The sequence below is a fragment of the Scyliorhinus torazame genome, chromosome 15 (genome assembly GCF_047496885.1).
Source record: "Scyliorhinus torazame isolate Kashiwa2021f chromosome 15, sScyTor2.1, whole genome shotgun sequence".
NCBI lineage: Eukaryota > Metazoa > Chordata > Chondrichthyes > Carcharhiniformes > Scyliorhinidae > Scyliorhinus > Scyliorhinus torazame.
This window is the reverse complement of record NC_092721.1, coordinates 81,651,042-81,665,325: the sequence shown is the minus strand read 5'-3', so window position 1 is coordinate 81,665,325 and position 14,284 is coordinate 81,651,042. Positions and strand designations below refer to the sequence as shown.

The 14,284-nt window shown below is 44.2% G+C and overlaps 1 protein-coding gene across 1 annotated transcript in view; it reads right to left on the bottom strand.

The window, feature by feature from the left end:
* Nucleotides 1-2,150: 2,150 nt before the first annotated feature.
* Nucleotides 2,151-14,284, bottom strand: part of LOC140391648 (collagenase 3-like) — a 52,203-nt gene continuing 40,069 nt past the window's right edge. Inside the window, exons 4-10 of the mRNA XM_072476342.1 lie at nt 12,634-12,759; nt 11,144-11,305; nt 6,229-6,349; nt 5,993-6,126; nt 5,251-5,410; nt 2,679-2,782; nt 2,151-2,452 (exon numbers count right to left, since the gene is read on the bottom strand). Of these exons, the coding sequence (XP_072332443.1) occupies nt 2,337-2,452; nt 2,679-2,782; nt 5,251-5,410; nt 5,993-6,126; nt 6,229-6,349; nt 11,144-11,305; nt 12,634-12,759 (923 nt within the window). The 3' untranslated portion in view covers nt 2,151-2,336. The remainder of the gene's footprint in view (nt 2,453-2,678; nt 2,783-5,250; nt 5,411-5,992; nt 6,127-6,228; nt 6,350-11,143; nt 11,306-12,633; nt 12,760-14,284) is intronic.

Here is a 14,284-nt window from a genome sequence, read left to right as displayed (position 1 = left end):
TATCTGTTGCTCTTGTCCTTTTTTTCACAGTAACTTCATTGCAGTGTTAATGTAAACCTAATAAAGATTATTATTATTATTCTAGATGGTAGCGGTCATGGGTTTGGAAGGTGCTGTCTAAGAAACCTTGGAGAGTTATTGCAGTGCACCTTGTCGATAATACACGCAGCTGCCAATTTTTATCGGTGATGGAGGGTTTGAATATTTGTGGAAGGGGGAGCAATCAAGCTGGCTGCTTTGTCCTGGATGGTGTTGAGTTTCTTGAGTATTGGAGCTGCACTCATCCAGGCAAGTGGAGAGTATTCCATTACACTCCTGACTTGTGCCCTGTAGATGGTGGACAGGCTTTGGGGAGTCAGGAGGTGCATTTCTCACCAAAGGATTCTGAGCCTTTGACCTGCCCTGGTAGCCACAGTATTACTATGGCTAGTTCAGTTCATTTTCTGATCAATGGTAACCCCCAGGATGTTGATTGTGGGGGATTCAGCAATGGTAATGCCATTGAATGTCAAGGGACGATGGTTAGATCCTCATTTGTAGGAGATTGTCATTGTCTGGCACTTGTGTGACACAAATGTAACCTTCCACTTGTCAGCCCAAGCCTGGATATTGTCCAGGTCTTGCTGTATTTGGACATGGACTGCTTCAGTATCTGAGGAGTTGGGAATGGTGCTGAACATTGGGAAATCATCTGCAGACATCCCTACTTCTGACCTTATGATAGAAGGAAGGTAATTCCAAAGTCCAACAGTCCAAAGATGTGCAGGTTAGGTGGATTGGCTGTGCTAAAAATTGCCCTTAGTGTCCAAAATTGCCCTTAAGTTTGGGTGGGGTTACTGGGTTATGGGGATAGGGTGGAAGTGTGGACCTTGGGTAGGGTGCTCTTTCCAAGAGCCGGTGCAGACTCGATGGGCCGAATGGCCTCCTTCTGCACTGTAAATTCTATAATTGATGAAGCAGCTGAAGATGATTGGGCCTAGGACACTACTCTGAGGAAATCCTGCAATGATGTCCTGGAACTGAGATGATTGATCTCCAATCACCTCAACCATCTTCTTTTATGACAGGTATGACTCCAACCATCAGAAAGTTTTTCCCCTGATTCCCGTGGACTTCAGTTTAGCTAGGGCTCCTTGATTCCATACTCGGTCAAATGCTGCCTTGATGTCAAGGGCAGTCACTCTCACTTCACCTCTGGCATTCAGCACTTTTGTCCATGTTTGAACCAAGGCTGTAATGAGGTTAGGTGCTGAGTGACCCTGGGGGAACACAAACTGAGCACCCGTCAGCAGGTTATTGCTGAGTAAGTGTCGCTCGATAGCACTGTTGATGACTCCTTCCATCACTTTACTGATGATGGCGAGTAGACTGATAGGGTGGTAATTGGCTGGGTTGGTTTTGTCCTGTTTCTTGTGTACAGGACACACCTGGGCAATTTTTCACATTGCCGGGTAGATGCCAGTGTTGTAGCTGTACTGGAACAGCTTGGCTCGGGGTGCAGCAAGTTCTGGAGCACAAGTCTTCAGTACTATTGGTGGAATATTGTCAGGGCCCATAGCCTTTACAGTATTCAAAGCCTTCAGCCAATTCTTGATATCATGAGGAGTGAATCGTATTGGCTGAGGACCGGTGCTGGGGACCTCCAGAGGAGACTGAGATGGATCATCCACTCGGCACTTCGGGCTGACGATTGTTGCAAATGCTTCAGCCTTGTCTTTTGCACATATGTGCGGGGCTCCTCCATTATTGAGGATGGGATATTTGTGGAGCCTCCTCCTCCAGTGAGTTGTCTAATTGTCCAACACCATTCACGGCTGGGTGTGGCAGGACTGTAGAGCTTAGATCTGATAGTTCATTGTTGCTTAGTTCTGTCTCTTACTTGCTGTTTAGGTTTTTTGGCACACAAGTAGTCCTGTGTTGTAGCTTCACCAGGTTGACACCTCATTTTTCATTATGCCTGGTGCTGCTCCTGGCCAGCCCTCCTGCACTCTCCCACAGTTTGAGAAATATAATCTTGGACAAAAGGCACTGTTGAGAGAGAAGGCCCCAATAAGGAATAAGGGTTTGTGATGCTACATTGCTATGTGTTGAAATCTAACAATACATTGGTGGTCAGTGAAAGAAACAAACTCAATGGACTGAACAGCCAGTTCCCAGTCCAAGGTTTCCGATATGTTTATTATTGATTCATCATTTCAGTTAAAATGCTGAAAAGTTAGAACTTGTAGCATTCAGATATTATTTAATTAGTTCAAATCCTGTAGCAGCACTTTCTTCTTCGAAGGTGTTGCCTCAGAAATTTGGATTTCAGCTTAAGATATGCATTACACAGTGGGTCAGAATTCAGAAACTTCACATCCCAGCCAGTTGTTAGAATTTACAGTGCGAACAATTTCTTTTCTCCAGTTGTCATACTCATAGAGTCTTGGCCCACTGAAGAAGTAAATTAATTCTAGGAGAAAACAGAAAAGCAATGCTTTAATAGATTTTGCAACAGAATAGAATTGCTCCTGTGACCCTATCTGCAATAATCGGTGTGTTTCATCAATGGTCAAAATAGTTAACATGACATTTGTTGAGCTAATTATACAGAACTCACTTATCCAGCAGAATTTAACTTAAATAGTGACACATTATCCTATTGAACATTTTAAGTTTTCAGAAACTTTTGCTATTACCATTATTCTGTAAGGCAGCATCTATTTTGTCATTCATTCCTGGCCAGTTACTACTTATCCATTTTGGGTAGCCGTAGTCCATAGTCTTTATTTCTTCATTATAACTGAACAGTAAAAGATAAAACACCGTCAGTAAAATTGGCTCTTGCATACTGTGTAATGTTACTAAGTAGATTTTTTTTTAATTCGTTCATGGGATATGGGTGTCACAGGCTGGGCCAGCATTGATTGCCCATCCCTAATTGCCCTTCGACTGGTTGGCTTGTTCGGCCATTTCTGAGGGCATTTAAGAGGCAACCATATTGTTATGGATCTGGAGTCACATTAGGCCAGACCAGGTTAGACCTGCTCTAGGCTCATCTTTTATTTCTTTGTTTCTTTTCCTGCACCATTCTCTTTGGCCCTGGGAGACTAACCCTTCATCATTCAGTCTCCTCTGTCTTCCATTGTATCACAGACCTTCCTTTTGTCCTTCGTCCCAACCACATTTTACTCAAAACTTATCACAGCTCCAGTTATTCCCTGTTTTGATGAAAAGTTGCTGATCTGCTCAGTATTTTTTTTAATTTTACTTCAGATTTCCAGCATCCACAGTACTTCTGCCTTTCAATTTCTGGTCTATCAGGTCCCTTTCACACTCAAAGATGACAGAGAAGTAGCTATAATATATTTTATTGTGGCACTTATATATTTCTGAGGCAATATAGGGCTGGATTTTATGTTGAGCGCAGTCCTTGAGGGTAACAGCACTCATAGTTAGAAACAATTCAGTCAGCAACTTCTGGAAAGTCACGTGTTAAAATAGAGATCTAGATGTGGACATGCAAGATGGACTGCTCCTTTTTCAGCTGCATAACAACAGCTAGTCTGGATTTCCATTTATATAGATTAAATGGCATGAGGTTTCTGAGGATATATCGTAGATACGGATTAAACTCACCAGAGTTTAAGAGTTAGGGCTTATCGATTTCAGTCTAATTGATCTTTTATTGTTGTGATGCCTTAATTACTACACAAACAAACACTCTGGCACTGAAAATTAACCAGAAAGAGGGCAAAGGCTTATTCCTTCAAATTTTAATTTATTCATTTTTAAAAGTGTAAATATCCTTTATAACTTTTTTTTCTCTCTGACTGGTTTATCTCGCTCTTTTAATTTATTTTTAAAAAATTCTTTCATGGGCATCACTGGCAAAGCCAGCATTTGTTACACATCCTTACGGGCCTTGAGAAGATGGTGGTGAGTCACCTCTTGAGCCTCTACAGTCCATGTGATATCGATACAAACAGTGCACAAAGAGGGCAGCATGGTAGCATAGTGGTTAACACAATGGCTTCGCAGCGCCAGGGTCCCAGGTTCGATTGCCGGCTTGGGTCACTGTCTGTGCGGAGTCTGCATGTTCTCCCAATGTCCAGGTGCTCTGGTTTCCTCCCACAGTCCAAAGATGTGCAGGGGTAGGTGGATTGGCTATGCTAAATTGCCCTTTGTGTCCAAAAAATGTAAGGTAAGGTGGGGTTATGGGGATAGGTTGGAAGTGTGGGGATAGGGTGGAGGTGTGGGCTTAAGGAGGGTGCTCTTTCCAAGGGCCGGTGCAGACCCGATGGGCCGAATAGCCTCCTTCTGCACTGTAAATTCTGTGATTCTGTGAGTGCTGTTGGAAAGGGTTCCCAGTTTTTGACCCAGAGACAGTGAAGAAAAAGTGATATAGTTCCAGTCAGAATGGAGTGTTGTTTGGAGGGGAAGTTGCTGATACGCCTGCAGCTCCTGTCCTTTGAGGCGGTAGAGGTCAGGAGTTTGGAAGGTGCTTTCGAGGGAGGCTTGGCAGTTTTCTGCAGTGCATCTTGTTTACCTTTTACACTGCTGCCACTGTGGGGGGAGGGGGGGGGGGGGGGGGGGGGCTTCCACAGGTAATAAGACTCGATGGGCATTTGCTTAGTTCAGATAGATCTGATAACGGAAATCTGAACAAACTGTGTGGCAGACATGCTCAGGCCTGTGCCGCATGCATATGACAAAACAAAGCTGTGGGTCATACCTGTGATGTTCTTTGTGTTGCTTATTTAGGATGGTTGGCGTAGTGTTCCCCAAAAACCACGGTGTAGCTTTTACTTTAACAAAGCTGATTTTATTTACACGACTAAACTGTGTTTCGACACTTAGTCCTTTAGAATACAGAATTGATGGAATAACATCTAACTACACTCATCTACTGCTAATCTCACTACTGGTATAAAATATAATCTAATCTTCTCACACTAATTGCTCCTATCACCTTCACGAGCTGTCGTCTGCATACACTCCTCCCTTAAGGTCTAGCCTCACTGCTTTATATAGTATCTACAGCAACCTCTAGTGGCTATTCATGGTACTAAATTAACCCTTGTAATGCTGATAGTTATGATAATACCACAATACCAGGGAGAATAACCAGGAAAAGAGAGTAATTGTTTTACTGCAGATAAATGCTTCAAAAAGTAGAGGGGCAACTGAGGACATTGCTGCAAATGTTTTCTGACCATTGCAAGATTAAAGGCTAAACAGCTTAAAGCAATAAAAGTGAATAATACATACCTCCAATACATATTTCCTACAAAGAATATTATTTTCTTTGTTTGTTGAATAAATATTACTGCATCTATTTGCTTCACAGATGTTGGAAGTCCAAATAGGTAAATAGATTGAGATGAATTTCGACTCAGTTCATGATGGATATAGGTCCAAAACTTTGATCCTGTAAATCAACAAAATCATGTTTATTAAGAATTCAGTTCAAGAAATATCCCGTGGATATTTCTAGCAGCTAGCACATGTCTTATGTCTGAGTTGAAGTTATTTTTGAATTTCTTACATGGAATCATCATAGAATTTACAGTGCAGAAGGAGGCTATTCGGCCCATCGAGTCTGCACCGGCCCTTGGAAAGAACACCCTACCTAAGCCCACAACTGCACCCTATCCCCACACCTCCACTCTATCCCCGTAACCCCACCAAACGCAACCTTTTTGGACACTAAAGGAAATTTAGCATAGCCAATCCACCTAACCTGCACATCTTTGGACTGTGGGAGGAAACCGGAGCACCCGGAGGAAACCCACGCAGATACGGGAGAATGTGCAGATTCCGCACAGATAGTGACCCAAGCCGGGAATCGAACCTGGGACTCTTGAGCTGTGAAGCAATTGTGCTAACCACTGTGCTACTGTGCTGCCTGTACTACACATAATGTCCCATGATCAAAGTTCTAAGTGCTAACTTTATTACACTGTTTTTATTCATCTGTAATATGAAAGCAATATAGAATAACTTGCAACACCTTTGAAAAAATAAATAGTATTTTCTTCAGGAATTTCACAAGCGGCATCAATATTTGATGGGAGGTCGAACCAGACATCTTGGATAGGGGTAAACTTGGCATCTGCTGTCTGTTGATATGTATGCCAGAAATATCTGAATAACAATCAGAAAAAACACATGTCATCAAATGAAACTAAGGCACGGTCTGAATGTCCATATTATACAGGATAAATGGATAAATAATGGAAGATTTACTCATTTTTGAAGAGCAAGGTTTCCCCATGTGCCTTGGTGACAGCATCAAATGATGTGGCCGGGTCACATTTATCGGGTATTTGTGGTTCTGCAGCTTTTTGGTGATATACTTGTATGGTTCCTAAAGAGGAAATGAAGAGATTCAGAATAAAGAAAAAAGATTAACGTTACTGCAAAAACTACCGAAAATGCTGACAGGACTTGGTGGTTATACCATCATTCCTTCACTGTCACTGAGGCAAGTCCTTGCCAACACCATTATATAAGCACCATCACAGGAAGGGCTGCAGTAACTCCAGAAAAAGGCCAAAATCCACATTCCCAGGGAAACTAAAGATGGACAATAAATGTGATCTTGTCAGCATTACCCATATTGGGAAAATAAATATTTCAAAAGGTTTCCCACATCATGGGAGAAATTCGCCGGAAACGGCGCGATGTCCGCCGACTGGCGCCCAAAACGGTGCAAATCAGACGGGCATCGCGCCGCCCCAAAGGTGCGGAATGCTCCGCATCTTTGGGGGCCGAGCCCCAACCTTGAGGGGCTAGGCCCATGCCGGACTGATTTCCGCCCCGCCAGCTGGCGGAAAAGGCCTTTGGTGCCCCGCCAGCTGGCGCGGAAATGACATCTCCGGGCGGCGCATGCACGGGAGCATCAGCGGCCGCTGACAGCTTCCCACGCATGCGCAGTGGAGGGAGTCTCTTCTGCCTCCGCCATGGTGGAGACCATGGCGGAGGCGGAAGGGAAAGAGTGCCCCCACGGCACAGGCCCGCCCGCGGATCGGTGGGCCCTGATGGTGGGCCAGGCCACCGTGGGGGCACCCCCCGGGGCCAGATCGCCCGCGCCCCCCCCAGGACCCCGGAGCCTGCCCGCTCCGCCTTGTCCCGCCGGTAAGGTAGGTGGTTTAATTTACGCCGGCGGGACAGGCATTTTAGCGGCGGGACTTCGGCCCATCCGGGCCGGAGAATCGCGGGGAGTGGCCTGCCAACCGGCGCGCCGCGATTCCCGCCCCCGCGGAATATCCGGTGCCGGCGACTTCGGCAACCGGCGGGGGCGGGATTCATGCCAGCCCCCGGCGATTCTCCGACCCGGCGGGGGGTTGGAGAATCTCGCCCCATATAACCAACAGATGTGTACGTACGACTTGACTATATACTGATGTTTGATTATTAATACTATGTCATCTTAACCTCTAATTTTTTTAGTTCTTGTTGGGAAAGATGACCCATAGCAAGCATGACAGACTAAAGGAAATGGACTGCACTAACTTTAAAGCATTAGGAAGAAATCCTTCAAATTGTGGAATGCGAGACAATAATGCAGAACAATAGACAAAAATATCCAAATCAGGCTTCAATGTTACATTCTGCTGCTTTTCTTTGTTATCCACTTCTCATTGTTTAGTTGCTGAGAAGAAATATATTGAAGCTCTGTACCGTTTCACTTCATCTGTTGTAATCGTCAAGATACAGTGATAAAATGCCTTCCTCTTTTCTTTCTCTAGATGTAAGAGAAGGTTCATTTGATCCATTCCAGGAATGAAGGGCTCAACTTCTGAAGAATGGTTGAGCAGGTTGGGCCTATAACCATTGACGTTTGGAAGAATATGGAGTGATTTTATTGAAACATATTTGGTGCAATCGAACGGCCTTGTTGCGCCCAATTCGGTGGCGCAACTAGGCCATTAAATCTCACAAGAGGTCTCTCATGAGATATGCAATGCTTGGAACACTTTGCAAGATTTTGTCGCAATCTGAATCTCGCCCTCACTGTCGGCGCCCGATTCTTCCCCAGCCCGGGACCTAACGCCCGCTCCTGGGCGACCACACCATGACGCCATTTAGCACTGGTCCACACAAATCTGGACCAGACATGACGGGATCTCAGGAGGGAGGGAGGGGGGGGGCGGGGTGATCCCAGGCCATCGGATGGTTGAGTGGTCAAGCTCAGGGTAGGGTGGTACCTGGCTCTCCCACTGACACCCGGAAACCTTGGCACTGCCAGGCTGGCAGTGTCAAGGTGCCGAGGTACCCCGGTCCCAGGTTACCCATGCCAAGGATCAGGCCCAGGGGTGCCTGCCTTAAGAGGTGGGATCAGGGCAGTGCTCACGGACCTACTAAGAGGTAGGTTGGTGCTGTGGGGTGGTCCGGAGGCACCAGCACAGCACCATGGTGGGGTGTCCAAGTGTGGTTGAAAGATCGGGGCAGCATGTAAAAATGGTGCCCCGATCTTTTCCTGCGCTGACGAGTTGAGCTCATCAGTGCAGGAAGTGAAGTAAGTTTAGCCTTGGCAGGGCATTCCTCGCCATGGCCAAAAAAAACAAGCGTCCTGACTGATAGCGGGGATGTTCTTGGCAGTGCCAATGCCTAGAAAGACCCTCCTATGCACCCAGCGTAGCACATAAATAGTGGCATACTTCAGTAAAAATGTATGCATTTCAGCTTTCAGGATTCTAAGCACTCCATAAAACTGCACATTCATGATCCTTTGGTTGTCCATGAGGAGGATATGAAATGTTCAAGTAAGCGAAGAATCAGAGATTTGTATTACATTTTGATGGACACCTGATTGGTTTATACTGTTGATGTTCTCAATCCAATTGGAAACCATCCTCAAGCATAAAAGTACAGGGTGGTTCTGGCCTTGATGACCTTGACAGTGCATTGCCTGTGGAAAGATTAAGCTGCAGCTCTGGTTGGAGCATGTGACACCATTGCATCATGCCATTTCTTGTCAATGGATCAATAAGCACATTTCCCTCGAACAAACTCAGGTTGCAGCTTCTGTTGTGAAAAATTGTGGAATGATTAGGATGAAAGATCATTCTGATATAAAGTGATATGTCTAATGTTCCTCCCTAGATCCTCATCTTGCTCCCAGATATAAGGGGATTCCTATGGAAAAGTGCATTTTCCATAGTTCATATTCCATGGAATATTTTCCACTATTGGAACAACTGTGTGCTCAGTCCTCTACTGTACTCCCTATACAGACATGACTGTTTGACAAGATTTAACTCCAACTCAATCTAGAAGTTTGCGGATGAAACGATTTTGGTGGGCCGTATCTCAAGCAATGACGAATCAGACTACAGGAGGGAGATAAGTTACTTGGTTGCATGGTGTACCGAAAACAATCTCTCTCTAAATGTTGGAAAGACCAAGGAACTGATCATCGATTTCAGGAAGCATAGCACGACACACACTCCCGTCTGCATCAATGGTTCCGAAGTGGAGATGGTCGACAGATTTAAATTCCTGGGGGTCACCATCACCAACAGTCTGTCCTGGCCCACTCACGTTGATGCAACAGTCAAGAAAGCCCAACAACGTCTCTACTTCCTATGGAAGCTAAAGAAATTTGGCATGTCTGCAATGACTCTCACAAACTTTTCCAGATGTGCCACAGAGACCATCCTATCCGGCTGCATCACAGCCTGGTATGGCAACTGCTCGGTCCAAGATCGCAAGAAACTGCAGAGTGTAGTGAACTCAGCTCAACGCATCACACAAGCTTGCCACGCCCACATCGATTCTGTATTCACCTCCCGCTGCCTCAGGAAGGCAGACAGCATTATCAGAGACCCCTCCCACCCAGGCATTGCCTTCTTCCAGACCCTTCCATCAGGCAGAAGGTACAGAAGTCTGAAGACTCGCACATCCGGACATAGGAACAGCTTCTTCCCCACAGCTACAAGACACCTCAACAACACCCCTTTGGACTGATCTGTTCCCTGTAAGGACACTATTCACTACGCTCTATGCTGCTCTTGCTCATGTATTTGCTTTGTTTGGCCCCTTGTTCCGCACTGTAACCAATCACTGTTTGTCGATGTACCATTTGTCAATGTACTATGTCGATTATTCTTTTGTCTACTATGTACGTACTGTATACGTTCCCTCGGCTGCAGAAAAATACTTTTCATTGTACTTCGGTACATGTTGTGGTGATATACATCACTGTAAGTACACAAAGGGTTAATGTACATACACTACACCTAGCTAGACACTAAAGGGAACACCAGAGACATGACACACGGACAGTCAACCAATAGGTCAGTAAGATAGGACACGACCAATGGGCATTCACGATACACACAGAGGTGACACTACCACAGAGGCATTACACCAACCCATATATAAAGACACTGCACACATGATCTTCCTCTTTCCAGTGGAGACTCTCAGTGAGGACAGACACAGGGTTGATTGAAACACATCACTCCCACCACGTGGATTGTAGCAGACTGGTTAGTCAGTCTGAGTAGCTATAGAAGGATTAACAGTAGCATTGAATCCAAGTAGGAGAATTGTTAACAGTAATAAATGTGCTAAAGCTATCTCCAAGTCTGAACCTTCCTTTGTCAGAATGCACATCAAGGAAGCAGCTTATGCTACGACAAGAGCATAACAAAAGACATGTGACAATAAATCAAATCAAATCAAAATCAAATCAAAGGAAGAAAAACAGTTGATATAGCAGGTGGTTTGACGGCCTTCCCACTGGACTTTACTCACATCCTTATATAATTCAGCATCTAGAAACCCTGAATTCTTAGTTTAAATGGGTGAGTCATGAAAATACTGATAACCAAACAAAGATGACAGAAAATAGAGTCCAGGATATTGTCCTGGTATTTTCCCCTGAAGAGCATGAATCGGTTCTCACACAAGGAACATGGGCAGCATATATTTTGGAACCATGGAAATCAAGTTTGCAAGGTTGGGCAAGATAAAGAATTATTGGGGATCTTTGGTAACAGATGTCCATCTTGTCTATCAATTAGATGGGCCTACTTAATATGCACAATTCAGGAAGTAACCAGTGGGAAAAGTTTGGTTTTGAAAAATAGGCGCTCATTTAACAAGCGTTGTACCTTTTCTATTTGTCATACCAAAAACTATTTGTTCGTACCATACAGATTTCGTACTGCTCTGATATCATCCCATGAAAGAGACAATATATTTGATTGATGGTATTTATACGTGGGATACATCACAGCAGATCGATGTTTGGAATGCGCAAGCCCCAAAGCGTGACCAAATTCATGGGAAGCAACACGAAACAAGTTGACACCTGCAAAGGAAATAATTGTTTTATGAACAAATTCAAAATACATAAAGATCAATCTGAATTATTAATAGCCCAGATGTCCATGTCAGCAGTTGAACATGTAACATGTTGATATGGCATTTCCCAGTCCGCTACATTAACACAAGCATTTATTTGAAATTGTTTAGTATAATCGTGCTGGCAGTAATTTCTGTGTGAATGAGTGCATATTTTGAAAATGCTTTTCCCAAGAAAATTATCTAAGATATCCAGGCCACAGTTATTTACCTATTTGCAGAAACCTAGGCTATTGTGATATTTTCTCATATAGTCTCATCGTATTTAAAGCACAGAAACAGGCTGTTTGATCTAACAGTGCCATGTCAGTATTATACTAAAGTATAGTTGCCATAGTCCCTGATGACCATAGATTACATTCCCCTTTGAGGGGGAGAGCTAACTGGTGGTGATTTAACCTGAAGGTCACGACACCTCAGGCAAGAGGAAGCCTTCATGATAATCTCAGCTGGCATGGGAACTAAACCCGCGGTTGACCTTGCTCTGCATCACAAACCAGCCGTCCAGCCATCTGAGCAAAACATGGCGTCTGCTCCAATCAGCACTCTTAAAAGAAACTGTAGTGTAATACTGACATAAAGTAAGATTTCCAAATTGACAGAAATTTGCTCCTAATGAGGTCAAATCCAATTAGGAGAGTTTCAATTGGGCATCAGTCCCATCAGTTTTGGAGTGAGAAGCACAAATTCAAGAAGGCTGGGGATTCAGATTGCTTTGAGCACTTGCTAGCTCTTCCAAGAAAGAAACTATCCACTCCTCTGAGCAAGGGACCAATACACATTTCACTATGGAGCTACCTGTCTAAAAGATTAACAGAACCAATTAGATTAGTCCATACCTGCGCAAGCTGGACTTACCTGTCTCTATACGTAGCTCTCACTATAATCATAATAATTCATAATAATATTTATTGTCACAAGTAGGCTTACATTAACACTGCACAGAAGTTGCTGTGAAAAGCCCCTAGTCGCCACATTCTGGTGCCTGTTCGGGTACACAGAGGGAGAATTCAGAATGTCCAATTCACCCAACAGCACATCTTTCGGGACTTGTGGGAGGAAACTGGAGCACCCGGAGGAAACCCACGCAGACACAGGGAAAACGTGCAGACTCCGCACAGACAATGACCCAAGCCGTGAACCTTGGACCCTGGCGCTGTAAAGCAACAGTGCTATCCACTGTGCTACCATGCTGCCCATCTCTATCACCATCTTAAAGCGTATTATGTAATGGTCACTATTGCTTTACACTTAGTGAATAATCAGTATCTTTACCATAGGGTCTCACTGTCCAATTTTCCTCCCGATCAAAGTGAATATTCCCTCCAATACCCGGTGCAGGTGAAAATGCATGAGCCAAAGTCCCTCCACGCCCATCGAATGGATAATCGTCACCGTGAGCTGATCAAGGGATGAAATAAGAACAGAGCAATGTCAGAAAATAAACTGCCGTTAGATTGCTTTATTGACTACGATATTGCCTTCAATCTTATACTACTTAATTTATGATCAAAAGAAGCCCATAACAAGGATTAAAAGGTTAACCTTCATTATTCATTGATCAGTATTACTGTTGCTTTGAGTTTATCCTACTGCAAGCTGCATTGTTGTATTGTTTTTAGTGCAAAAGCTAACGGGACAAACCAAAATGCTGAGAAATAAGTTTAATATCAACAAGTTATTTTAATGTAGTAACTTTAACAGAACCAAACAGCCCAAGGTGCTTCACAGAGCATTATCAAGCAAAAAATGACACTGAGCCACTTAAGGAAATATTAGGGCAAATGATCAAATGCTTGATCTAAGAGGTTAAAGGAGAGGCCTTAAAGGAGAGATGGAGAGGTTATGGGGGGGAATTCCTTGACTTAAGGCCCAGGAACTAGTGATAATTTACCAAAATTCACTAGACTCTGGGGTGGTCCCGGCGGATTGGAAATTAGCAAACGTGACACCACGGTTTAAAAAAGGAGGTAGGCAGAAAGTGGGTAATTATAGGCCAGTGAGCTTAGCTTCGGTAGTAGGGAAGATGCTGGAATCTGTCATCAAGGATGAAATAGCGAGGCATCTGGATGGAAATTGTCCCATTGGACAGACGCAGCATGGGTTCATAAAGGGCAGGTCGTGCCTAACTAATTTAGTGGAATTTTTTGAGGACATTAACAGTGCGGTAGATAACGGGGAGCCAATGGATGTGGTATATCTGGATTTCCAGAAAGCCTTTGACAAGGTGCCACACAAAAGGTTGTTGCATAAGATAAAGATGCATGGCATTAAGGGGAAAGTAGTAGCATGGATCGAGGATTGGTTAATTAATAGAAAGCAAAGAGTGGGGATTAATGGGTGTTTCTCTGGTTGGCAATCAGTAGCTAGTGGTGTCCCTCAGGGATCAGTGTTGGGCCCACAAATGTTCACAATTTACATAGATGATTTGGAGTTGGGGACCAAGGGCAATGTGTCCAAGTTTGCAGATGACACTAAGATAAGTGGTAAAGCAAAAAGTGCAGAGGATACTGGAAGTCTGCAGAGGGATTTGGATAGGCTAAGTGAATGGGCTAGGGTCTGGCAGATGGAATACAATGTTGACAAATATGAAGTTATCCATTTTGGTAGGAATAACAGCAAAAGGGATTATTATTTAAATGATAAAATATTAAAACATGCTGCTGTGCAGAGAGACCTGGGTGTGCTAGTGCATGAGTCGCAGAAAGTGGTTTTCAGGTGCAACAGGTGATTAAGAAGGCAAATGGAATTTTGTCCTTCATTGCTAGAGGGATGGAGTTTAAGACTAGGGAGGTTATGCTGCAATTGTATAAGGTGTTAGTGAGGCCACACCTGGAGTATTGTGTTCAGTTTTGGTCTCCTTACTTGAGAAAGGACGTACTGGCACTGGAGGGTGTGCAGAGGAGATTCACTAGGTTAATCCCAG